We start from the raw sequence: 26505 nt of genomic DNA on the forward strand, positions 1-26505 counted from the left end.
GCAAGTAGAGCGGATCGATCACAGTGGTAGTTTGAAGCTTGAAACAGCCGTAGTCGCGCGTTGTTAATGAAAAACCAAAACAAACAATTTTTCACCCACATCCTACCACCTCCGAAATAACTCCCCTTTGAGTGATTGCAGCAGATGATAAACGTGATTGTTGAGTTCTGCCATGGTTTAGAAGCGACCTGTGAGCTGAAATGTCTTATCGCGCCTTCCTTCTAATATAAGGCACATACCCATTCGGAGTAGACCGTCGTGATATTGCCTTACATTGTGCCTTCTCAATAGTTGGGTTTTAGGAGTGATTAATTTTAAGTGGCGTTTTAGTGTTCCTAAATTTAGTAGTGAAAAAGCATTACCATGTCCGATCGTGCCTTTCGGGCATATTTGCCTACTAAACCCAAAAGTGGAGACGAAATTCTGCTGCGAGCAAAACTAAAAGACGATGCTGTCAGGTAACAAATATGCGACACAAATTCTTTATGGTATGTATTAGACCGACCCTTTTTTTTCTATCATTCAGGTTTTCAGTAAACTTTTGTCTATCTCGGCCGGAAGGTATCAGTGAGTGTCATTCACCGCCTCATATAGCATATCACTTCAGGACGGATTTCTTTGATAATGAAGAAAGTGTAACCATTCATAATTGGAAAAATGGTGGCTTTTGGCAAGCCGAGATAGAAGAACCAAACAATTGGATTAGCGACCGGAGCGCTGTTTTCTGCCTAATCTTCCGGTTTCATGAAGAGTATATCAAAGTGTTTGCAGAAGACACGCAGCACACACCTGACTATGAATTCGAACACCAATACCCAATGGAAGCAATCAAAATGATAGAGCTATGGGATGATTTCGAGTATGTGGAAGAGTTAACATTCAAATACAACCGTTCATGAGGTACGTCCAATGTGATATCGCATCTATTTTTAGGCATTTTAATTTTCTGCGAAATATTCTAGCTCAACAAACCGCAACTGTGCAAATCTGGCTATGCACGAATTAATTAGCACCAAAGCTGAATGTATCTTCGCAACATTTACCGAATTAACCTAAAGTATGTTTGCACACGCTTCACGAATTATCACATCCAAACTGCGGCATCAGCTAACGGCGCTTCTAGTCAGCAACAAAGCTTACGGCAGCTACACCCACAGAGAAAAAAACATGAAATTTGTTAGTATTCAAAACGTGACTGCAGCTTGATCTCTCCATAAACAATGCCATGAAATACTTCCTCCAATGGTGGACGGCGTTTCCAAATCGTCAGCGAACACTTTTAAGTTTTAACAACCAATCAGTTAGTATATGTTAGTGTGGCTAGCCTAGACACTACCTGAATAGTAAAAAAAAGTGACTATTACCTACGCTAGGGTGACTACTCGTCGACTATCTGTATAGGTGGAATAGAAATAAAACAAACATGTCGTTATCGTCGATAAGGCGTAGGTACTGATTAGAATTATGGAATCGAAACAATTTCCTTTCAGTATGATTCATCTGATAATCAGAGTTGTGTAAATTTTAAACTACAACTCTTAGATAAATGGTAAGTTTAATAAATTTATACCAAACATCACGGGAATCGGGATAAACACTGGAAAATTTTTGTCTTCAATTATTCCTTTATTGATGCAAGCATTTAAAAGAAGTATTATCTCCGATTATCAGCGTGTTTCAAATAAGGTTTATGTTGATTTTCCGGCTAATATGGAGTAAGATTGAAAAAGTACGAATACCGAGTCCAAACTTTGAGAAGTGATTATTATCCTGGAATCTCAAAACATAAACACACCGTAAACAGTGAAATATCCCTAAAGGTAGGCAATATCGTTGATATTCTAAATGCCTTTACACGCTAATGAAATTCGAAACAAAATAGACTTCTACACAGTCAACTCTTTATTATATACACTCTCCGTGCAAAAGATTGGGTTGACCCCCTCAAAAACATCCAAAAGTGCGCACTCGAGAGACAATAAGTTATTCTTACTTCGTAGGAGTCGAGACAAAAACATTTTTTGGGTTTTGTTTACTAAATGTTTACTTAAAGTTGTGACATTTTCTAAAAAAACACACTTCACAATATTGGTTGATTTTCCCAGTATTGGATCGACCATTAAATTTAATTTTATGCGTCATTAGAACCGTTATCTTATGTTTTTTTGAAGGACACATGCGATTTGGCGGAAAAATCTGAAAAACATTTAATAACAGTGAAATAGCTTAGCTTAGCTTAGACTGACTACACATATCAATGGTTGGGAGGGATGTTTGTCGACACATGCGATTTGGCGGAAAAATCTGAAAAACATTTAATAACAGTGAAATAGCTTAGCTTAGCTTAGACTGACTACACATATCAATGGTTGGGAGGGATGTTTGTCGATCCTCCCCATGTTGGGTTAAAGGATTCACTTTGATAAGTGATTAGACCATGATAAATAGATATTTGTCAGATATAAATATGCTTATATATAAATATAATATTTGATATGAACAATTTATATGAAGAGGAAAATTATGCCGACACTTGAGGTGACGAACCAATCAAAGTTTGTTGAACAAATACCTAAATGTAACATTCCTACAGCTGTCAGGACGAAAGCATGTGTTATTATATTTTACTTAATTGAAAAGAAACAAAAAACTAGATTGGCTGGAACATCATATTTTACTTAATTGAAAAGAAACAAAAAACTAGATTGGCTGGAACATCATAGAACACTCTTATTCTTAGTGGCGAATCATCCAAAGTTTGTTGAGTAAAGTGAACCTTTCGCAAGTTTACACTTGTAGTGTCGAACCATTTAAAGTTTTTTTTTTAATTACAAAAATAGATGGGAAAAAGAAAGGGGTGTTTTGAAAAAAATGTTAAACATAAATAATTCATGAATCAGAGTTTATGGCGACACTCACAGTGACGAACCATTCATAGTTTGTTGAAAAATCATATTTACGTCCCACCGTTGTAACGATTAAATGTACAGTCATACATATTTTATAGATTAGAAATAGTAGCATGAAACGAGCTCACCAATTGATCCGTCATCCTTGACTGGGCAGCAACAATCCACTTTCAGCTTAACTCGTTCGCTCGGCTATATAAAAGCACTCAGAGAAAATAGGCGCGCGACCCGAGAGGGAAAACAACTGACGACTGCTCGGGCTTTCTTGACGCACTGTCAAGGAGCAAGCGTCAAGGTCGAAAGATCAAACAGAACTCTTAAAAACATTTAATTACAGTAAAATAGTAATTTAAGTCTTCGTGCAAAAGTTTGGGTTCACCCTTTATTATGGTGTATCGTGCAAAAAGTTTGAGTTCACAAGAATTTATTAGAAGTACGAAAGTTCTGTGCAATCTCATACCAATTATGGTTGCTCCATCATTTACGTTCAAATAGGCTATAGACAATTGAAATTCGTCGAAAAACAGCAGGGATATTTGCAAAAATGATTTGCATGGGTCGTAGATGAACCCAAACTTTTGCGAGATACATACACTGCCGTTCTACGCATGTTTGTCTCGAAATCCATAAGGTTTACATAGAACATGGGACAAGTAGGCGTAGGAGGGCAGTACACTGCCCATAACTGCATATTTGTAACATTCGACAAAAGTAGGCATTTTGAGTAAATGGAAGACCAAGTGTGCATTTTATGGCAGTATTAGGGGAAACTAAAATTTCAAAAATATAGCAAGAACGCAAAAGTGCTTATTTGAGGCTGAAATTTTGTACAATTCATGTCACATACTAGCGGAATTGTCAGAAAATAGTTCTGATTGAAATTTAATTGCTGCTACATTATGAGCCTGATGTATAATCTCAATGTGACTGTTATGCGGTTACATTTACCAATGTTGATAAAACAACTTGGTATTTTTTTCGAATTTTCTAAAACAAACTCACAGATTTCAGCAAGTTGATGGAAAGTATTGATTATTTGAAGACTCTCCCCGGTATTAACTCGAAATTGTAAAAAATGTCGAATTTGGTGGAAAAACCTAACACTACTTAATATTAATATAACAGCCATTCACATCATTTTGCAAAAGTTTGTAGATGGCACTGGTAGATGCCACTGGAAGAACTGGCGACTCATGCTGCTAATATTTCGGAATGTGGCACCGTAGAAAAGCAATGGACCGCCATCAAGAATGCCATCATCACTATCAGCGAAAACAATCTGGATGAGCTACGCACTCGGAGAAAACAGTGGATTAACGATGAAACATGAAAGAAGCTAAAGAAGCGGATAGTCGATAATCAACGATACTCGGTTCAAGAAAGGGAAGTTAAGCGCTCATGTAGGCGGGACGAACGAGCGTTGGCGAACTCCCTTGCTGACGAAGGCGAGAAAGCTGCAGCAACCGGAGACATTAAATGTAATGTTACGCGAGATTTGTCGCCTCTACGATATCTCCCGACGCTTTAGCGGGGCAAAGATGAATACGACGATGCCCGTGATAGACACGACTGGACAGCAGTTAACCGATTCCAATGACCAGCTAAATGCTGGTTATCGATATATCGCAATATCATATGATATTTTTGAAGGGTGCAAAATTTATATATCGCTCAGTTTCCTAATGTTTAGTTTCAAACTATTTGTAAACAATTCTTAGAACCCTCAATATTATCGGTATCTTAATCGTCAGCAAGACCAAGCTGTGGGTTATGAGCTCGAATCCCGCCGGTTGAGGATCTTCCCGGGTTGAAAATTTTCTCGACTTCCCAGGGCATAGACTCTATACTAAAGAGTATCTTTGTAACTGCCACACGATATACATATGCAAAAATGGTCAATTGACTAAGGCCAGAACGAAGAAGAGTTCTGGTCAAATAGCTCGATTTAGAGTATTTTGTAGGGACAAAAAACCACTCAAACCACTGAAATCCGATAAAAAAAAATGAGCAAGTAATGCATGGACAACCTCTAATGTATCATTTATGCAACAATTGGTTTCAATTATTTTAAACTTCATTGTATTTCGAGAAAAGTCTGCAATTGTTATCCAAATATTGGTTTACGATATATCGGAAAGAAATATCGATATCACCGATATATTGAATAAGAAATATCGATACCAAAATATCGAATATCGAAAGCAAAATATCGATATTCCGATATATCGGAAGTATCGGAACGTCTCTAGATCCAGCTAGGGTTCGGCATATTAGTCGCGTCAACACCGAAGCCAGAGTTGTTTAATATCAATCATATCAGCTGATGGCTGATGCTCTAAAATTATCATTATTACTCGCGAGCTATCAATATCATTTTGATTTGACAATCAACAGCAGTGATGCGACATCGCACTCTAGATCATAATCACTGCAGAATGAGTGATCACGTGGTAATTATGTATGCTTTTAATGTTTTCAGTAACCAACACATAGTTTCAATCTCTCTGCAGCACTGTCAAAAATATCATACTGTTAAATTGCCATTTTATTTGCTTAATTTAAGGCTGAGCTTAACCCATCAGTGATATCCAAAGTCTATCGCCATCAATGCACTGGTGGTAGCGTAGGCAGCATGATGTTTATGTGATATAGATTGATCCGAATTGTATCGCAGTCGGCCTGTACAAATCAGAAAATTTTAAGCGTTGATAGTGACAGCGAGCAACTCTGACTGAAGCTCCATCACTGCATGAGATAGAAACAGCCATGCAAAGTATGAAATCTAACAAATCCCCTGGCGTCGATTGCATATCAGCCGAGATGCTCAAAGCAGACCCCGCAATATCCGCTCAACTGTTGCATCAACTATTCCGCAATATCTGGGACACCGCGACTTTTTCGGCCGACTGGATGCAAGGCGTTTCAGTGTAGGTACCCAAAAAGGGTGACCTTACTGTATGCGATAATTGGCGGGGCATTGTTCTCAAATTTCTGTGCAAAGTGGTCCTAAACCGGATCCAGGAGAAGATCGATGCGACTCTCCGTCGGCAGCAAGCGGGATTCCGTGCCGGACGATCCTGTGTGGATCACGCTGTGTGTCACGCTCCGTACCATCTTTGAAACAGCTTTCGACCGACTCAATCACGAAAATATGTGGGATGCTCCGAGACGCAAGGGTGTTCCTGAGAAAATCATCGGCCTCATCGAAGCGCAGTACGAGGCCTTTACGTGCTGAGTACTGCACAACGGGGTCTTGTCTGAACCCATCCGGGTTGTAGGTAGCTGGAGTGAGGCAAGGATGTATAGGGGCTCCTGGGGTAATATGCACTGCCGGGGAAATACGCACCTTGCCAATTTCTCTGGAATAAACGAGTTTTGAGAGAAAAACACTATGCGGATTGATGAAACGTTGCAAATTGTACACAGCTAAAAATATGTTGTAAATTTAAGTTTATTTTCATGCACATATTTGGAGCATCAAAATAAACGTAAATTTCAACGACCAATCCATTATTTTTCAATTGAATTTACTTTAAATTTACACGATCATGTAATATTCAACCATTTGTAATTGAAAATTGAATGTATATTCATTTAAATTTACATGATGCTGTAATAACACACGGATTTAATTTATTTTTACAGTAGACTTCAGTTTACATTACATTGAAAATTAAATATTTTTTTCTGTGTAGACACCCTGATAATTTGATACATTTTGAAAAATTTAACAGGGAGATAGAACAATAAATTCGAAAAGCACGATTCTGATGTAACTTTCCCGATCATTTCACTTGTTGTTTTGAAAGCGATGAATTGAGAAATTTTACAACCTTTCATCATAAAACAGATGATTAGAGACTGGGTAATTTGTTGAGACATTATTTGTCGAAATAACACAACGATGTCTATTTTCCATAACATTTTCTGTTAAGCACCCGATCGGGGCAACATGCACTGCATTGGCCGGGGCAGAACGATCCATTCCTAAATTAACTACAATCATAAAAGTTAGGTCATTTGAAGCCTTTACTAACGTATTTATGCACAATTGTATCATCTTGTAGACGAAAATCTTCAAAAACTCGTGTTTTTACGATAAATTAAATTACGTTTAAAACATGATGGAGCATCTTGCCTCATTGTTGTGGTGCATCATGCCTCTTTGTTTAGGTGCGTCTTGCCTCAATGTTGTGGTGCGTTCTGCCCCAAAAAGCGGTGCATCGTGCCCCGCATCAATCTTATTTCACGCAAAAGTAGTGTTTGAAAAAAGTTAAAATTTTTCAACAATCTAATGAAATTATGATGAAAATTCACTCAACGCTATGTAGGGTGAACCCAAACCAACTAGATTCCTGTATTAAAACACTAATTACATGTTGTTAAGTGTTCATTTCGGCACATTTTCCTTAAGTGGTGCATATTACCCGAAGAACCCCTACTATCACCGCTACTGTTCCTTATCGTAATTGACGAGATCCTGATAGGCGCCATAGACGGTGAACAAAACCGTGGGCTGCTGTGGCAGCCTATTACTATGGAGCACTTAAATGACCTCGATTTTTTTTATCCTAGCTCAACGGCGCACTGATATGCAAAGTAAGCTCGACGATTTTGCCGAACGCTCTTCAGCGGCAGGTCTCAACAACAACACGGAGACGGAATTCAACTCAATTTTGGGTTGTTTCAACGCAATTCCGTAGTTGAGCCCAATAATTCAATTTTGGCTAAATTTCCAAGGTCCCCACTAGGTTGTTTGGCTTTAATTCCATTAGAAAAATATACTCAATATTGGGTTGATTTAACGCAAAATTGAGTTCTTTCGACCCAAACATAAGAAAAGTTGCATTTACCCAAATTTGGCTTATTGAACCAAAGTACCCCCATTGGGTAGATGCAGCTCTCTCTATTTTTGACAACTGTTCGTGTGGGAGAAAGAGAAAATCGAGAGATTTTGGGTTGAGACTATAATCGATATACTTAATTTTGGGTAAAGTAAACTCAAAAATTAGGTAAAAATATTTCTCCGTGAACATTAACAAGACCAAATCGGCCAGCCCTTCCAGCTTTACAGTAGCTGGGCAAACAGTGGAGAACGTCGAAAACTTCCAATATCTTGGTAGCCAATTGGCGTCTGACGGCGGTACCAAGATCGGCATAGGTGCACGGATCAAGAAGGCGAGGACTGCTTTTGCAAGCTTAAGAAATATTTGGAAGAACAGTCAGATTAGTCAACGCTCCAAAATTCGAATATCCAATTCCAATGTCAAATCTATGCTGCTATACGCCAGTGAAACGTGGTATGTATCAGCGGAGAACACTTAACGGCTGCAAGTGTTCATCAACAGATGCCTACTGTATATAATTCGGGCATGGTGGCCACACAACCTTACCTTACCAGTCAGGCTAAGGCCTGGGTGGCCTCTGCTGTACGTAGGAGACGTCTCCATTCGACTCGGTCCATGGCTGCTTGTCGCCAGCCACGCATTCTGCGAAGGGTCCGCAGATCGTCATCAACTTGATCGACCCATCTTGCTCACTGCGTACCACGTCGTCTTGTGCCGGTCGAATTGTTTTTAAGAACCATTCTCACCGAGTTGTTATCCAACATTCTGGTGACATGCCCGGCGCACCGCAGCCTTCCAATTTTTGCGAGGTGGACGATGGTTGGTTCTCCCAGCAGCTGGTGCAATTCATGGTTAATTCGCCTTCTCCACGTTCCGTCTTCCATCTGCACTCTGCCGTAGATGGTCCGCAACACCTTCCGTTCGAAAATACCAAGAGCGCGTTAATCCTCTGCACGTAGGGTCCATGTTTCGTGCCCATAGAGAAGTACCGGTCTGATCAGCGTTTTGTAGATGGTTGACTTCGTGCGATGGCGAACTTTGCTCGATCGGAGCGTTCTGCGGAGTCCAAAGTAGGCACGATTTCCAGCAACGATGCGTCTCTGGATTTCTCTGCTGGTGTCGTTGTTGGCGGTCACCAGTGAGCCCAAGTACATGAATTATTCGACAACCTCGATTGTCGTGGTTGACGTCCCGCGTAAAAATTCCACGTTGTTTAAAAATAACATCGTTTCAAAAAACCAAAATACGCGTTTTTTTTTCAAAAATCGACGTAAAATAAGACTTTGTGTTTTTCAACGTAATATGACCATACGAATCATAATGTAGAAAATTGCTTTGTACGAAAAAAAATTGACTCAGGTTTTTGTTTTACGTCTGTTTTTCAAATAACGCTGTTTTCTACGCGATACTGCGTAAAAAACTGTACAAATATAAACCTCCAAACACAATCAGTGTATTTTAAAAAAAGGTTTTGGGATTTTTATAATTTTGTGTAGTAAAAAAATGATGCTGTCGATACATGAAGTGATTGTGATCTATTGTGAGTTATGTTGCCTCAAGATATACAGGGGAGTACAGTGAATCAATGCATTGAAACAGGATAAATAACCATAACCATTTGAAAACTATTGATTGGAATCCAAATTATTTATTGTTTTACAGCATGTAGTTCTTCTTTAGAAACCCAGATAGCTTAAGTGGTAAACGCGCAGCTATTCAGCATGACCATGGGTCGTGGGTTCAAATCCCGTTGGTTGAGGATCTTTAGATAATGGAAATTTTCTCGATTCACAGTGCATAGAGTATAATCGTACCTGCCACACGATATACAGATGCAAGAATGGTCAATTGGCTAAGAAAGCTCTCAGTTAATAACTGTGGAAGTGCTCATAAGAACACTAAACTGAAAAGCAGGCCCTGTCACAGGTGGGAAAGCCAGAAAGAAGAAGAAAAAGTTCTTAGTTAGCCTTGTGCCAATCGGTATGTATCTTTTAAATACGGGCGATTTTTGTTTTGCGAATTTGGAATCGATCAAAACGAAAGTGGTTAAGGTAGATCATATCAGTTTTACAAACTGCACAAATAAAATTCTATGTAAATTCCACGGAAGTCACGCAAGTGGCACGGAAACATTTTTTATAAATTGTGATACCATGCCCACACAGTTACGGATCACCCACAGTGACGGATCACTTTAGCGCTCAACATCGGATAACTCGCTCAAAACATAAACGTTGACGTAAAATATATTTTTCCCATGTTATACTATTAGTCTTCTACCATTTGAAATGTTAAACACTACATTAAATCGCTAAATAACGGTGTATTTGACAAATGTTTAGTTGGTACCACACTGCTATCATTATATGGTCGTTTTCTGTAAGAAGTGCCGTCCGCATACATAAGCTCCCACAGGAGGTAAAATTCAAATGTTATGGCATAAAATATGCTCGTTCGCTTCGATTTAGTATGAAATCATCTTTGGTAAACATTTTTCTTGATTGTTGATTCTAAATACCGAATTTTAGCACTTTTAACTAGTGATCCATAATATGGGCCAGGAAATGATTGTTTACCACGGTTATGGATCACTTCCAAAAAATGTACATTTCTGCCATTGTAAGCATTGGATTCCACATTTTCAGACAATAGCACTAAGAATAAAACAAATAAAACATCAAGGTTTGTCAATTTCGTTTTTTAGCAGATAAAAATGGGTGGAAAACTTGGTGGGGAGCGAAAACAGTTCATGTCTCAGTTACTACAATGCAGTATCACAAAAAAAGGCATTTTACCATTGTTTCCAGCTCTAACTCTGCTATTTTTTGCAGTAATATGTAACGCATTGTTATGGTAAATATTACACTCAAAACAGTTTACTAACCGAAGTTCCAATTTGAAACGATTCATTTCGTGCTTTTAAATTACAATTTTACGTTTTCCATGTCGTTTTATTGAATTTTATAGGTTGGACTCCACACTATTTGATCCATAACTGTGGGGTCATGGTACAACTTTGAATAGTTTTTATAGGTGCTATATATAATTCAATAAGCTTTAATTAATGAAATCAAATTTCACCCAACGTAAATAGATCCTTTAAATAAATTTCATAAAAATGTTCTAGAACAATCAGTATTTTACAAAAAAAATCGAAAAAGATCGAACATTTTTAATTCTTATTAGTGTACTAATAGGAGATGTTCCTTCTTTCTGTTTTTTTAATCAAAAACCATTATGATAAACCTTCCGAAGTCTGCCTCTGTTTCTAACTTTTAATTATATGTGAGAATTTCTGTTGTCGGAATAATGTAGAATTTTTTTGTAAAATTATTTTAAACTAAAACAGCTAAACATATCTTCAAAATAACGCTTCGTCATTCTCGCTGCCAGCTGAACCCAACAAATAAATGAGTAAAGTTGAAAGAATAATATCAAATAAATAGAAAAAGATCTATCAAAAATAAATACCGAGATTGACCTCAATGATTGCACGCACAATTATCAAGGAGGTCTGATCCACGCAACGTTAATCACCTCAATATACCTACATACAGACATTGCATCACAAACCGTATTGGAAGTCCGGTGATTAACTAAAAACAAAATTAATAAAGAGAACCGCTCTCTCCCGATAGGCACCAAACTATTGCTGCTGGGAAATTATTCTCTGCCTACATGTAAAGTTCTTGGAATCATACGCTTCGTAATTCGTGATGCTAGTGCTAAGGTCACTCGTCAACTGTTAAGGAATGGTACACAAATTACGTTACGCTAAAATTAATCGTTTTTCACCTCTTTCATTACTTTTTGTCATAATGAATCTATTTTTTTAATGATCGTAACGATACAGCGTTTCGTGATGTGTGTATGATGCCTGATATAGAGCTGAGCGAAGAAATAAGAATTTCAGCCGAACTCTACGTCATCCTGCGGCCGGCAGTGTTCCGGTTACTCCTACATATGTACATACTCATTAATCCAGCAGAAGTGAAAGCATTTACATCCTAGGATCGATATATCGATGTACGTGCATTCTGTTTCTGACCGAACCGTTTTAGTAAGAAATGGGTACGTCATTGCAATAGTTTATTGACTCTTGACGTAACACGTTCCGTATGCTCAGTGCATACGTTTGCCGATACGGAAATGCATTGGGTTTAATTACTCAACTTATTAGACGTCGTGGGATTCCCTCAAGGGATTTCTTCCAAGAACGGTAAGTTTCCCACATGGAAAGCACATTTCTTCCATTGATAATTATTGCAATTACTGTTGAGTTAACCTAGGTTATGAATGTTGATGTGTTAATGGGTCTGCTTGTTCGTCTGTCATCACGCAAGGCGGTTTATTTACTCAAATCGATTGAATATGTTCATACTCGCATTTATATTTGTACAAAGTGTTGAGGAGTTTTGCACGGTTGTGAGATTTATTCGTCTATAATCTGTTTTGACTTATTTAGGTTAGTAACGGTAGAAATCATAGAAAGATATTATGAACGAAATAAACATTCAACGAATTACTGAGATCTGTTATAAAAATCAAATCAAGTAAACCAACTGGTCTGAAAGCGGTTTTAAAGAAATAGTAAAACATCATCACTATCACAAATGAATGTTGCCAAAACATTCCAAGCCATTCTATTCCGTGATAGAATAAAAAGCTTGACTTAATTTTATTTGATATTTGATCCAACCAAGTTTGATGAACAAAATTAAAAAAAGAAGATTGGATTTCTTACCGTGACCAACCTCACATATGAAAAAACCGATATGATTTCTAGCATAATGTGTGAAAAGTGCCTAACTGTTAAACATAGACATTGATAAATTCACTTGTGGTAATTATTAACCATAAACACAAATCCTGTTATAAATCAAAGCACTTTTTTTCATAATGGTATACAAAGTTAATTTTTCATGCATAAGACGTTGGAGTCCTTTCCAAATTATATGAATAGACAGACAATTTCGTGAAAGCACCAGTTAGACGCTTAAACGCACCTGCCGACGACACTACTAAAAAGCTTGATCGCCAGATTAGTTGCACTTACACAAGGAACCAACTTCAGACGACTGCTAAGGACTAACAGACACCCTCAGTGTATAAGTGCTGGTGACGTTCTATTTTTAGGCAACATGGCAGAATGCAGACCAATGAGGGGAGGCTCCATCGTGGAGTCCGACTGCATTTACGCCAGTTCATGTCGAATAGACTGGCCCTTAAACAAAAAAGTTGTAAAATTCAACGGGGCACCCCCTAGATATGTGCTTTAGGGTAAGAAAAAAGCTCTCTCAAAATTCCAACTCATTTGGTTGCTCCCCCAGCTGGCGCATTTAATTCAAAGTTTGTATGGAATATTCATCTCAAATATATTGAAAATTGACCCTATGTCACTGTTTCGTCTCGTACACTTGTTAATCGCGTTCAATATAGCCAGAATGTCAAATTCACTAATTGATACGCTAATGAACATAGTTGCTCCAGGTTGTATCTGGGTTTAAGCTCATTTTCATTAAGCTTTCAGTTGTTGAAAGTTAGGCTTAGATCAGCACTCCCGTACAATCACACATGTGCATGCACCTTGTGCCGCAGCTCGCCCAGCGTCATAGGTGGCTATGATGCGCTTAGCGGCTACCACCCAGCTAAGTTGAATAAATACTAAGCAATATTGCAAATCTACTTCAGATAGTTAAAACACCAACTTTATCAATTTTAATCATCATACAACCTTCTACAATATTGTTTGCTATAGTATCAAGTAGTGTTTTTGACATTCTGGGTTCAATTGAACGCGATCAACAATTTTCCTGACTCAAACAGGAGATGATGTGCTGTTTCCTATATGTTAGAGCTGAAAATCCCATATTAACTTTAATTCAATTGCGCCAGCTCATGGAACGACCAAATGACCTGAAACTTTCAGGAAGTCTTCCTCTAACCCTAAAGAATAATCCTGGCGGGTGCCCCGTGGAATTATACAACTTTATTTTTCTCCCATACTAAGGTGGGCCAGTCTAATGTCGAAGTGTGCAGGGGCCCAGATAGCCGTAGCGGTAAACGCGCAGCTATTCAGCAAGACCAAGCTGAGGGTCGTGGGTTCGATTCCCACCGGTCGAGGATCTTTTCGGGTTGGAAATTTTCTCGACTTCCCAGGGCATAAAGTATCATCGTACCTGCCCACACGATATACGCAAGCAAAAATGGTCATTGGCATAGTAAGCTCTCAGTTAATAACTGTGGAAGTGCTCGTAAGAACACTAAGCTGAGAAGAAGGCTCTGTCCCAGTGGGGACGTAACGTCAGAAAGAAGATGTCGAAGTGTATCGGTTGAAGGGTAAGCGCAGAAAAACGTTTGCCTGTTTGTTTCTAGTTCTATTGATTGTATAGACCAATCCAGTTCCCAGCGTAGTGTTAGCTATGAGAATGCAAATATAAACAGAATTGCTGCAAAACATTCACTTCCTTGTTGGACTGACGTTGACCGAAAGCTCAATGACGTCAAACAAACATTGATACGTTTTCATTCTGAGGAAATCGACTTGTGTAAGATTGATCGTGCGTTGGTATTGGTGGCAGTTTGCTTGGAGACCTCTATGAACGAGTAGTTGAGGTGTGATAGATGAGGAGTGGAAGATAGATACAAGTACAAAGTAGGAGGAAATGGACGAGTCATGGATTGAACCTATAACCTTCTGCTTATGAAGCAGAAGCGGTAAACATTAGACCAGCAACTGAGGAATCGAAAAGACCTTAAAATAGGAGGGATAACTCCACCCTCTAAGATTCGTTCAGGAATTACTCCACAAATTCATTGAGAAATTTTAGAGCCTTCAAAAGTTTTTCTCCAAATTATTGAAGGAATTTTTGAAAAAAATCCGGGACGTATTTCGTATTTCCCTACTGAATTTTGTTCTAAAATAACTTTTGATCAATTTTACAAAAATACCTTAACGAACCCCTTGACTCCAGGAAATTTTTTCTAGATAAATTGCTAAGATGATAGGATTCTCAAGCATTTCTTTGGATAACATTGGGAAAAACCCTATTATAAACTTTTGTGTATTTTTTAAGAACTCATATAGAAATCTTCGGAAAAACCTTCAATCTAGAGTAACAACTTGACAAATCGATGGTAAAAAAATGGGAAAAAACTGAAAGAAATTCTGGGTAATTCTGGAAAACTTATCAGAATGATCCCTGTGAAAATAACCGAATGAAGTAGTGTTAGAGTGTTAGAGATTTTCTGGATCAAATTCTGGAGAGATTCATCTAAGCACCAGTTGAAAGATCGCTGAATTTCTGGGAGTATTGGTGTAGAAACCGCTAGTGGAATTTCTGTAGGGATCTTAGGAGGAATGTATTTTTGAAGAAATCTCCAGAGAAATCACCAGAAGAATTTCTGAAGGTTTTCCGGAGAAGAAATCTCGAAAAATCTGTAGAACAGTCGTGTAGTAGCATCGCTCTCTCTCTTTGGAACTTTTTCAATCCTGCACCAAGATTCACTACATGTCGAATCACTAAAAAAATTGACCTTATAAACCATTTCGCTTGAAATAGAGACTATAGAGACCTCCCATTGAAAATAGAGACTCTTTGGAGATTTGCATTGAAACAGTGACCAAGTCTCTAAAAAGAGACCTGCCAACAACCCTATTACTAGTTTGGCCTTAAAGAAACCATTGGTCCACCGCTTTTTTGAATTTAGTTTTGAGAATGAAAATGTCGATCTATTCAGGTAGGGAAAAGTGGGGCAGTTTGGCCTTAAGGGAAGTTGATAAAAGTGCTGAAAATACTAAGGAATCTTCGGATTTACGCATTATTTCCAACAATTCTTAGATCAATACACTAGATCACTATGATTTCCGTTGTATTACAAAAATCACGGAAGAATGGAAGATTCTTTAAAATTTGTAATTTTTTGTGTCGATTGTTTGCAGATGGGGCTATATGAGCACCCTATTTTTGTTTGACAAATTATTTTTATATAATCTAAAAACTCAATAATGTGTTTCTTGAAAATTTTTAGGGGAACATGGTCCAATTCGGACCTAGTAATAGCTTTTTGGTCATATATTTTGAGCAGGATAAATGGCATGATAATTTTTATGTTTTCGTGAAAGCCTGATTCAGCGCGCACACTTTTCTGTCAGAAAGTTTTGTAATGTCTCTTAGGCGGCATCCACAACTTACGTAACGCTATAGGGGGAGGGGGGAGTAGGCTCAAGCGTTACGGCTCATACAAAAATATGATTTTTTTCATACAAAAACCTTTACGTAGGGGAGGGTCAATAAATTCATATTTTAGCGTTACGTAATAAATAGACGCTGCCTAACTAGGGCATGACTAGACTTGTTTGAACAAAATTCCCCAGAAGGCCCGAATGTTCTTATTCGGTCCACCCTAGACCGAATCAAGTAAAATGTGAATTTTATTAAGAAAAAAACGAGAGAGTATTAGAAACTGGCTCAAATTTGGGTACATTCAACTCTCTCTAACTTGATTTTGAACGGATAATGATACCGAGATGAAATACACATCTTAATTTTGGAACATTATGTAATTTAGACAAAATAAAGCATGAGCATGAGCAGAGATGACCGTACAATTCGTAGTTGCTACTCCGTGATTGACCAGAACAATCGAAGTTGCACAGGGAATTTATGAATGGGGCTTGGGATTAGCTTACCATTCTTCAATGTGCACAAATCGAGAGCTCAAATTTTAAAAGTCAATAACGGCGCCGGCCACGTCCTCACGGTCATCGGGGAGGGGAAGAAATGTTAGTTAGAAACCGTTGTTACTAGAGACCGAGTATACCTCTGCATCTCCACAGTTGTCATGGAAAGGATATTGGATTAGTGGGATAAGGTAAAGATCTGGGAGTCACCAATGGTTGGTGATGCGATCCATGATATAATCACGCCTAATCGGATTCGCGATATAATTCGATAAACGCATTGTACCATGAACAAGTGTTCATCACTCGCCCACGCAAGAGCAAGCGACTCGATCAAGAGATCAAATACTACTAACGATCCGCGGCACTTTTCACTTTACTCGACCGACGCGCGACATGTTCGATCCTGCCCTCGTCACTCGCCCCCGCAGGAGCAAGCATCAAGGTCGAAAGATCAAACAGAACTCCCATTATGTAATTTAGACAAAATACATTTGAGAAAGTCATTCTTACGTCGAATATAGTAAAATTTCAGCATATTGAAAAACTATGAAATTTTTAGATGCCTATAACTCATATAGTTGGTTTGATAAAACATTTTTTTGTTAACAGCATTCGGAAGGCCATACATGAGGCAATTTTTTCTGCAAAAACTGTGAGAACGTCCATTTTCGTAAATTTAGAAAATTCACTTCAAAAAAGACTTATAAAACTCAAAATTTTCCTGTAACTCATAAGATTTTAATGTTAACGACGTGCTGCCTTCAGCAAAGTTGTAGGTTTTAGCTAGATCTACAACTTTCTCATACATCACTTTTTGGAGAAATTTGAAACAAAAACCTCTAATACATTTTACTTTTAGTTAATACATTTTTTTCGAGTAGTAGTTATATAATTTTACTTTTATTCTATCAATAATTTTCCAAACCTGTACACTTTTTGGTCATCTTGGCTTCTTCAATGATGTTAAAGTTATTCCACCACTTCCACTGTTCTGTATTCCAGGATCCTGTTGTCTGTATTCAGCCACAATAACAGCAGTCACAATGACAAAACACCTAAAGTTTCTTAGGTTGCATTGGCAAATGACGTATTTAAAAATACACGGTATTAAAAGCAGTATAATTTTAATTTTTAAACATTTTACAGAACGTATTTTGTAGTCAAGGAAAGCAGTGCCACGTGTTAGTAACCATGGGTTTGATAGCTGTTGAGTTACTAAAGGAAGGTAAAATAGTCGATTTTTCAACATAAAATATCATATAACTCCGAAAATATAAGAGATACAGTTTTTATGTCTTCCGATGAAATTCGTATGTTATCGATTTAAACAACTTTGTAGATCATAAGAAAAAACTCAAAAAATACGAAAAAACTAGTTTGAAGGGGTCGTTCACAAAAAAATGACCCATATCTCTTAAAATTCAATAGATAGAGCTAAAGTGTGTTCAGCAAATTTTCATGTAGTAAAATTATCTACAACTTTGCCGAAGACACCATTGGTGTATCTCCACTTTTGCAAAAAAGTGAAAATCTATCTCACTGCTAGGTGGATTCATCACAAAAATAATACTTTCTTAAGAAGGGCTTCAACATCCCGAACAACTTCTCTGAAGACACTATACTTCTTAAACCTACTCTTCTGGTGCAAAACATTTTCGAGCACGAATTTAGGCCCTTGGAAGCACTGTGCATTGTGCAGTGTAGTACCATATTGAAAAATAAAGACGGGGGGAGGGTGCCGAAGGAAATCGAAAGTTCCAAGAATATGATCCGGCTCTCAATCTATGGATGACGAAGTTTAAAAAATAAAGAATTCAGTTTTTTTATATCTTTCAAGTATCTTCGCTTCTTACCAATAAGATTACGTGACGTTCACATACAAATTTGAAAATACTAGATTCTTAACATTTTTGTGTCGGGCATTTTCAAAAGTATTGCTATATTCCTCGAAACAGTCACGTGAATCACGCTTGATTGTTATATACTTTCTACTGCACCGCTCTCATCCGCTCAGTTTCGAGAGAGACGCCGACTAGCAAGCATTGAAAGGCTTCGCGCGCGCAAAAACTTGTGATATAACTTTATTATAATGAATGAACGACCGTTTCAAGCGCAAATTCCTCGTAAGCCTGCGGTGGGTGATGAAGTGATCGTCAAAGGTATGCTTAAGCCGGATGCCAGAGTGTAGGTGTTTCCAAAAATAGTGAACATAAAGAACAAGATTTGAGAAAATGTGTAAATGAATTGTTTTTCGTTTTAGATTTTCGGTCAATCTTATCTTACCCCAAGCACCTCCAGTTCAAAAATCCCTGTCGGCGCCTTCAGAAAGTGACGTGAAGAGCTCTCAAAAGTGTTGTGCACCATTGCCAACGAATCACAGCTGGCCCTACATTGCGTACCACTTCAAAGTAGTTTTCAATGATGACGGATCGAGTATAGTAGTGCAAAACTGGAAAAATGTTGTGTGGCAGAACGAAAGGCGTACCCTTGGTCACAATTTCAAAGACCGGACAAAGCCATTTACCATCATCTTCCGGTTCCATCACGACACGATAAGAGTTTTTATCGATCACACTCACCACGTTCCAGATTACGAGTTTGAGTATGAGCTACCACTCGAACGTATTCGTCTTGTCGAGATATGGGACGATGTACTGTATGTGGAAGAAGTGACGTTTCGTTTCAAGAATGCAGGTGGGCGATCTCAGGGCGGTGATTTTACCTAAATCAACGTCTGCCAAATGTCTATCTCGCTTCATCGAAAGTAAATATTTACGCTATGCACATACGGGCAACTTACATCAACGTATCGCCGGCATCTGGCTCAACAAACCATCACTGGCATTCTCAGCACCATTGCCAAGCTGCTTGTTAATCGACCCGGATCATCGGATTCACGTTGAATCACGAACTGCACGCGGATATTATTCGTCACCTGTGCAGCATGTCACCAATCAGTATTATCACATGTTCTCAGAATCATTATCACAGAACGGCACAACGAATGCAATAAAATTTAAATTATATCTATTACATCTACATGCTTGTTAATTAGTAGCTGGATATGTTCTCCGATGACATGATATTAAACCCTTATTTTCCCACGACAATTAGAATATTTCTATAAGAAAGCGTTTTTATATAAAGTGCAACATTTTTGTACCTAGCTAAATCTTTCGAAATCAGTTTTAAACATGTTGGTTGTTATTCAATAGTAAATTGATTGTTTATTAATAGTTATACTATTGAAACAGTTAGTTGACTCTTGGATTGATTCAAGGCTTTATTTTTTTAAATTTTATGGAGTGATTATTATAGTATGTTAAGGTTCAATTAGTGGTTTTCATAGCTTCAAGGATTTCTCCAAGAATTTTTCCAGGAGTTTCACTAGGACATTTTTTTAAAGAATTACTCAAGGTATTTCTCTAGTGATTTCGTCAGAATTTCCTCCGAGGATTCCTCCCAAGAAACATACCAAGATATCCCCAAGTAGTCCTCCCAAGATTCTTCCAGGAATTATTTCTGAGATTTCTTCCGGGATTCCTTCCCGTATTGCTTCAGGGATTTTACCAGAAATTCCCGCAAATGTTCCACAACTTACAAATTCTTCAAGAGTTTCTTGCTGAAATTCTCCCAGTTACCACGAAGAAAATCGCGAAATTATTCTAATGATTTCTCCAGATAATCCCCAGGAACTTCTCCTAAGACTCGTTCTGGGCCTGAAAAAACGGTTCGGAGTTTCCTCCAAGAGTTCTTTTTGAAATTTCTTCAGAGATTCTTGTAGCAATTTCATTAGAAATTATCTGAAGAATAACTTCAGGGATTATTTTAGGAAAATCTCCACAAAAATTGCTCTAGTAAATGCTCTACATTAATTCATTTTGGAAAATCTCTTCATGGAATCCTCCAGAGATTTCTCCAAGAATTATTCCAGGAATGTCTCCAGAAAAAGGGGGTTTTCCAGAGATTTCTCTATAAATTCTACCAGCAAAATCTTCAAAGTTCAGTCCAGAAAACTTTTCGTCAGAAACGTTTTTCGACTGTGAAATTGGGCGTTGCAAGCTAGTCTGTTGTCTAGTGTGGTGCTTCCTTCAAAGGGCAAATCGTCCACTGGAAGCATTTCCGTATAGGTGTCTAAAAAAAATGTTTCTCCGGGAATCCATTCAGAAACTTATCAAGGGCTTTTTCGAAAAAAAAAAATTGAAAAGGAGTTCCTAGAAGAGGAACCTTTTAAAAATGCAAATGAAATTCTGGATGAATTCTTATTTATTTTGATTAAATCCCTGCTGGAGGAATTCATGGGCGAATCTCTGTAGGAATTTCTTGAGGAATTCTCGAATAATTCCCTGGAGGAGTTTTTGGAGACCCAGAACGAATATCTGGAGAAATTTTAAGGGGAAACCCTAGAAGGTTACCTGAAAAAGATCCGCACAGCCGAGTAGTCGGCAAACAAATTTTCTGGGATCTCAGCAAATAAAAGCCGAGTATCAGTAAATCGTGCATCGTTGCTAAGCAACCGGACGATTTGTTAGCTGAGTCTCGGATAAAATCGGGAAACCGAGATTCGCACAGCCGAGCTCGTGAAAAAAATCTAAGTGTGTGTAGCGATTTCCATAGATGCATGCCTGAGAGTATCCCTAAAGAAAACTCTTGAGGAGTCCCTATAGGAATTTATGAAGTTATTTCGTGTAGAATCTCTAGATAAATTTCTCCAGGAGAATTTCTGGAGCGATCCCGGAGGAAATATCAGGAATAATTCCTAGAAGAATCTCGAGAAGAAATTTACTTCATCAGTATTGATCGTTGCACAAATTTTTAGATTCTAATGAAATTATTCAAGGGTAAGATACAATTTGCACACCCACTAACATCAGCAGGCGTATGCTTTGAAACCTGTTTATGACGTTTCAAAATAATTCAAAGCAATCAAACAGATTGCATCATAACTTCTTTATTGTTATGTTTATTTGAAAGCGACCAGCATTTAGTAAAAAATATTCACCATATTGCCAGCTACACCACGCTAAAATTTATTTTCCTGACGAATGCTCCGTGAAATCGTGAACGGCAACCAATAGCCAGCAGCCGTTTAGCTCATCGGGAAGTTTTCCTTTGGGAAGCTATTGTTTGCTGGATCCAGAATGATCATCATCAAAATCGTCTTCGGAATCAGATCTGTTTCCCGCAAGTTCAGGGCGTAATCGATTAGCGATTTGGTGTTCCTCCTAACGAAAGATCTTCGGGCCCATTTACAAATTGCATAACGGTGAAGGGGGTGGGCAAGTGTCCCTAAATGTAACAGTTATTATAAAAAATACAAAAAGTGGAGGTGGGCGGGTTTCAAAAATGGCAAATTTAGGCGTTATGAGGTTTGAGAAAAACCCTTGCATTAACTTCACCATAGTCACTATCTATCGGTTCACCCGAGTACTCCACGTTGAGGGACGAACTAAATCGTTAACTATAATTTAGTACTGGAGCATTCTTCCCATGGCGTTTCTTGCAATGTTCGGGTTGCATTCCTGGACGGAGTGAATTTAGTTAATCGGTGAATAAGTCAATTATAAAATGCTAACCGTTCGCGCAAAATCAAAACAAAAATAGAAAAGTTAGTAGGGGAAGGGGTGGTAAAATGAACACCTTAAGGAAATCATCTTGTTTCTGATAGAAAAACGAGGAATTTGTATAGTTCTATCGCACAACATCAAAAATAGGGATGTAATCTATAGCAGCGACATGGATTCAGACTAAAATAGCTAAATTTTCACATATTTTCATCGCTATCAAGAAGCGATGCAAATGTTCATTTTACCTGCACTATGTGGGTAAAATGAACAGCGGTTGGTGGTAAAATGAACACCACGCAAAAAACGTGAGCAAAACAAATATTTCTAAAAATTTTCAATGCTCCACCGAATATACATTCATTAATGATTGTAACCAGGCTTCCGAATTCTCACTCACTCTCACGATAATGGATTTATCCCTCACAGCAATTTTCAGCGATCAGCTGCCTTGGGATTTTATCCGTCCACAAAACAAAGCGAAAATAGATAATTGCACATTTCCGCAGCTGCGAGAAGTTTGTTTTCTCTTTCTCCGATCCATGGAGAATTTTTCCTGTATCCATCGCCACGAGCAGCAGTTGCTTTTATGCACCAAATTAACCACTCCTTTCGACAAGTTGGTGTGGTAGCATGGTTAGCGTGCACGCATCGCGGTTGTTTTTAGCAATGTTCTAGGTTCGAATCCCATCGCCGGCACTAGTTTTTGTTTATCCACATAGTGATACTTCTCCGGAGCAGTTGGTGAGCGAAAATATGATGGAGTGAAAATCAAATTATCCACAGAGTGGAGTGATTTTCGGTTATCCACCATCGTAGCTCCAGGGAAAATTAGTGTGAGCGATAAAAGATGTTCACGCGAGGAAGCGAAAAAAGCATTCTCCTTACGTGCGAAAAATCGTAGATTTCGCATCATTGATACGAACATTCAGAACCCTGATTGTAACCCATTCAAAAAGAATTCTAAAGGTATCAGATTTGACATCATATCATAACGATATTCACCTCACTGAAAAACCTCAAGTCTTCCGAGCTGAAAGTTACGTCAGTTCTGATTTTCAAACGTGGTATTCTTGAATCTTAGTTTTCGTTGATATTTTCACTTCAATTGACCTACGTGTCAACTCGAACACACAGGTTTATGCTCTTAATCGTCCGTGCGTGATAAAAATTTATCGAAATTTGTTTTTTCTCGGTAAAAGGCACGGTGTTCATTTTACCACCCCTGTTCATTTTACCACCACTTCCCCTATCCAAGCACGTTGTCAAGCGGTAATGTGAGTGTATGTGCGAGGTGTGCAAATGTTCACTGTGCAAAAATTTTCTGCACAGTAGTCTAATAAGGTGCAAAATGCTCAATAACGAGTCAACAACAATGTTAAAAGAGCATCTTGTTTGCCTACTATTAATAGAGTACACTGCGCACTTCATCATGTCGATATATTGTTATCGCTTACCCAGATAGCATTGTATGAGGGCAGGGCTCAAATTTGGACAAAATCTGATACATAGCGCACATGTTTCGTGAGGGTAAAACCCCTTCGTTATTGTTATTTGGGAAAATTTCCTACGACTTGGCAGTGTTTACTGTTTTGTGCATCATGCTCATCGACAGAATACCGAGCGGGGCAATAATTCGTGTACTGGTACAATTTATTACTTCGATCGTTAGATGTAGCGCCACTAATACGAAACGTTTTCTAAATTTAAAAGGTGCTAGAAACTGGAGATGGATATTTTTCCAATATTTTTTTGTATCTGCTTAAATGTCTACTGGAAGTTTCCAATAAAAAGCTTGTGGATTACGTGAAGACACTAAAACGATAACTGTGAAAATCTACAAGCATTTTTCATGACGATTGGCGCGAGATTTTTCCGCGCAACGCTCAGTTCATATAGACGAGCGTATATGGCTCATCGAATAGCTAAATAAACACCGGACAATTCAACTGTTGCCTTGCGGCATCTCCTGTGTTCAACACTGTGAATGAACTAATCTATTTTTACAATCGGATTGTTATATTTGCAGTGGCACCACGTCTTTCTAAGTGGATCTGTCTGATTGATCATTATCAGTGAGAGTTCACTACATCAAGTAGTGTAGGAGAAAATATTCTTCGGATTTCAGTAGAACTTTGGAAACCGTTCAGAAAAGTCATCTGTAAGCAAATATGGACTTCAGTACAACTCTAGGAGAATGCGGCTTCTCGTTTCGTCTTCCGAAACAACCTAAATACGGTGACGAAATTGCAATCAAAGGAGTTCTTCAAAACGATGCGGAAAGGTGAAAACATAGATACAAAGTGCGGTGGTGGTGATCTAATATTTCATTCGTCTTCTGTCTTGTCGAACAGATTTTCCATAAACCTGTGCTTGGATCGGCCGGACGGATGTGACCCAAACGATGAACCAGAATGGATTGCGTACCATTTCGGGTTGGATTTCACCGAGGGCGATGGCAATTGTAGAGTGACACAGTGTAGTAAGAACGTCAACTGGAATAGCCCGTTGTTCGCCGATGGCGAGGTGTTCAACGGACGAACTGTGAATGTCATTTTGCGTTTGGAAGAGGAAAGCATAAAAGTCTTCTACGAAGATACACAACACGTTGCGGACTACGAATACAGTCATCAGTTGCCGATTGAACAGATACGGACCATCGAGTTACGCGATGGGATCGCCCAGGTGGAAGAAATTCGATTGAAATTTTCCTGAATAATTCTTTAACGATGTTTGGAATTGTTCAAACACGTTTTCAAAAAAGTTAAATGTGTTAAACATGGATATGTGCAGGAAATAATTATGGAATAGAACTTAGTGTTCGCAAATACATAATTTATTTGAAACATACTTTAGCCCAAAGTTACGCATATGTCATTACGTGTAAATAAGTGAAATGTAGAAAGTTTTCTGGAACGATATAGATTAGTTCATTCAACGCATACGTGTGTCAAAACTAACATATAAAAAATGTTATGACCGTGTGTTAACGTTCAAGAATTTATCATTGTAATAATTGTCATTAAAAGGTTTTCTGTTCAAAACTGAAATTTATACGATGAAAATATGTTTCCATTGAAGAATAGAATACAGTAAGCACATTTCCATGTAACCTTTCTTAAATTTAAAAAAATAAAACTGATTTTGAAAATTCTAAATTAAATAATTAACGAAATATCCTGCCCTCTTCACACAATCTGAACATCGGTACCATAATTTCTTTTAAAAGTATTACCTAAAAATATTCAAATTATTATAGCGTCATCAGATCAAAGTCAAAGTGTACAGTATGGTTTATGAACAAAACATTACAAGGAAAATGTAGTTTAAAAAAAGTAGAGTGCACTGGTCACGAGTCACCTACTATTATGAGTCCACTCAATTGGAACTGCATGTGGGAAAGAGTGGCTAATGACAATGTATACTAGATACAAGATTTTGATTGTCACAAGTGATGGGTAAATAGCGCCAATAAAGTCTATTAAACTATTATATGTATAGGTATCACGATTTTATTGGAGAACGGATCAATGGCATTATATTATATTTGTCTCCGTCAGTGTTGTGAAAAACTCAATTTCTCACAACTCACGCTTGAGATTTATCATGCGTGAGTTGTCAATCATGCAACTCAGCAGTCAAAAAATCATGGATGAGTTGGCTCAACTTTTTGACTCATTGTCTCGTTTTTCCACAGTTTACTCACACATGGCAATAATTTATTGTTAGTCTAGTAAAATTATAGTAATTCTTTCTAACGTAAACAACAATATTCGGGCTCAATAAGTTTTTTCCGGGTTTTGCGACTGAATCATTTTTTACGGTTTGAGTTGATCGAGTTGATTTTGCATCAAAATCTCAAGCGTGAGATTTGCGAAGCAGATCTCTAATGAGTTTGCTCTCACGGGAGAGCGTATTGATTGAGATTTTGAGTGTGAGTCTATCAACACTGGTCTCCGTGGTGTATGAGCTAGAAAAGAATTCAGTTGGGAGTCGAAGCCAGCTATGAGCCCTTTGCGTATCGTGGACTGGAACCCAGATAGCCGTAGTGTATCTATGTAACATCAGGGCTGGTAGCAAGAATTGGTATCGAAAAAAGTTATTTTAGTGACCAAATTTGAGAAATAAGTGACTAAAAAGTGACTTTCTATTCTCGAAAAAGTGACTAAAAGTGACTTGCAAAGCGAGCCGTAATCAATCTTATTTCAATTCTAGTATACTGTTTTACGATCAATATTAATCATGATAGGGAATATTCCATATGATCTTCTGCATGTAGTAGGTCTAGTTGAGTACCATATTTGGACATTTTTATTGTGCTTCCAAATTTACATCGCCTAGAATGTTTTCAAACAGGGTTGTTTATATTTACGTAAATATATATAATCCTTTTTTAGTAGATTTTTAATATTTTCAAAATTTTGTGTCTTTTATATTACCAAAGTATTTTATATTGTACATTTTAATCAGAATTTGGAACATTTGTAAATTAAAAGTTT

General features: G+C 37.9%; 2 protein-coding genes across 3 annotated transcripts; both read left to right on the top strand.

Annotated features, from left to right (window-relative positions):
* LOC5572512 lies at positions 1-25498 on the top strand. 2 transcript variants are annotated; one of them, XR_002501203.1, is made up of 5 exons: positions 1-458; positions 527-900; positions 963-1549; positions 24036-24290; positions 24361-25498. XR_002501203.1 is itself a non-coding variant. In XM_001660401.3 (3 exons), the coding sequence occupies exons 2-3, from the start codon at positions 24178-24180 to the stop codon at positions 24719-24721; spliced, it is 474 nt and encodes a 157-aa protein (XP_001660451.1). In that variant the 5' UTR covers positions 23631-23646; positions 24036-24177; the 3' UTR covers positions 24722-25498. The 2 variants fall into 2 exon arrangements, 1 of the variants encoding a protein (XP_001660451.1); XM_001660401.3 differs by lacking the exons at positions 1-458; positions 527-900; positions 963-1549 and adding an exon at positions 23631-23646.
* LOC5572513 lies at positions 18388-19475 on the top strand. Its single transcript, XM_001660402.3, has 2 exons — positions 18388-18626; positions 18703-19475. Exons 1-2 carry the CDS (start codon positions 18532-18534, stop codon positions 19166-19168), a joined length of 561 nt encoding a protein of 186 aa, XP_001660452.1. The 5' UTR covers positions 18388-18531; the 3' UTR covers positions 19169-19475.
* Positions 25499-26505: the final 1007 nt, after the last annotated feature.

This window comes from Aedes aegypti, chromosome 3, assembly GCF_002204515.2.
Source record: "Aedes aegypti strain LVP_AGWG chromosome 3, AaegL5.0 Primary Assembly, whole genome shotgun sequence".
Taxonomy (NCBI): Eukaryota; Metazoa; Arthropoda; class Insecta; order Diptera; family Culicidae; genus Aedes; species Aedes aegypti.

Bases quoted from the DNA above. Each gene is read 5' to 3' on its own strand.
- LOC5572513 (XM_001660402.3), top strand. From the start codon at position 18,532: ATGAATGAACGACCGTTTCAAGCGCAAATTCCTCGTAAGCCTGCGGTG. The intron at 18,627-18,702 runs GTAGGTGTTTCC...TTTTCGTTTTAG, and splicing joins CTTAAGCCGGATGCCAGAGT to ATTTTCGGTCAATCTTATCT.
- LOC5572512 (XM_001660401.3), top strand. From the start codon at position 24,178: ATGGACTTCAGTACAACTCTAGGAGAATGCGGCTTCTCGTTTCGTCTT. The intron at 24,291-24,360 runs GTGAAAACATAG...CTTGTCGAACAG, and splicing joins CTTCAAAACGATGCGGAAAG to ATTTTCCATAAACCTGTGCT.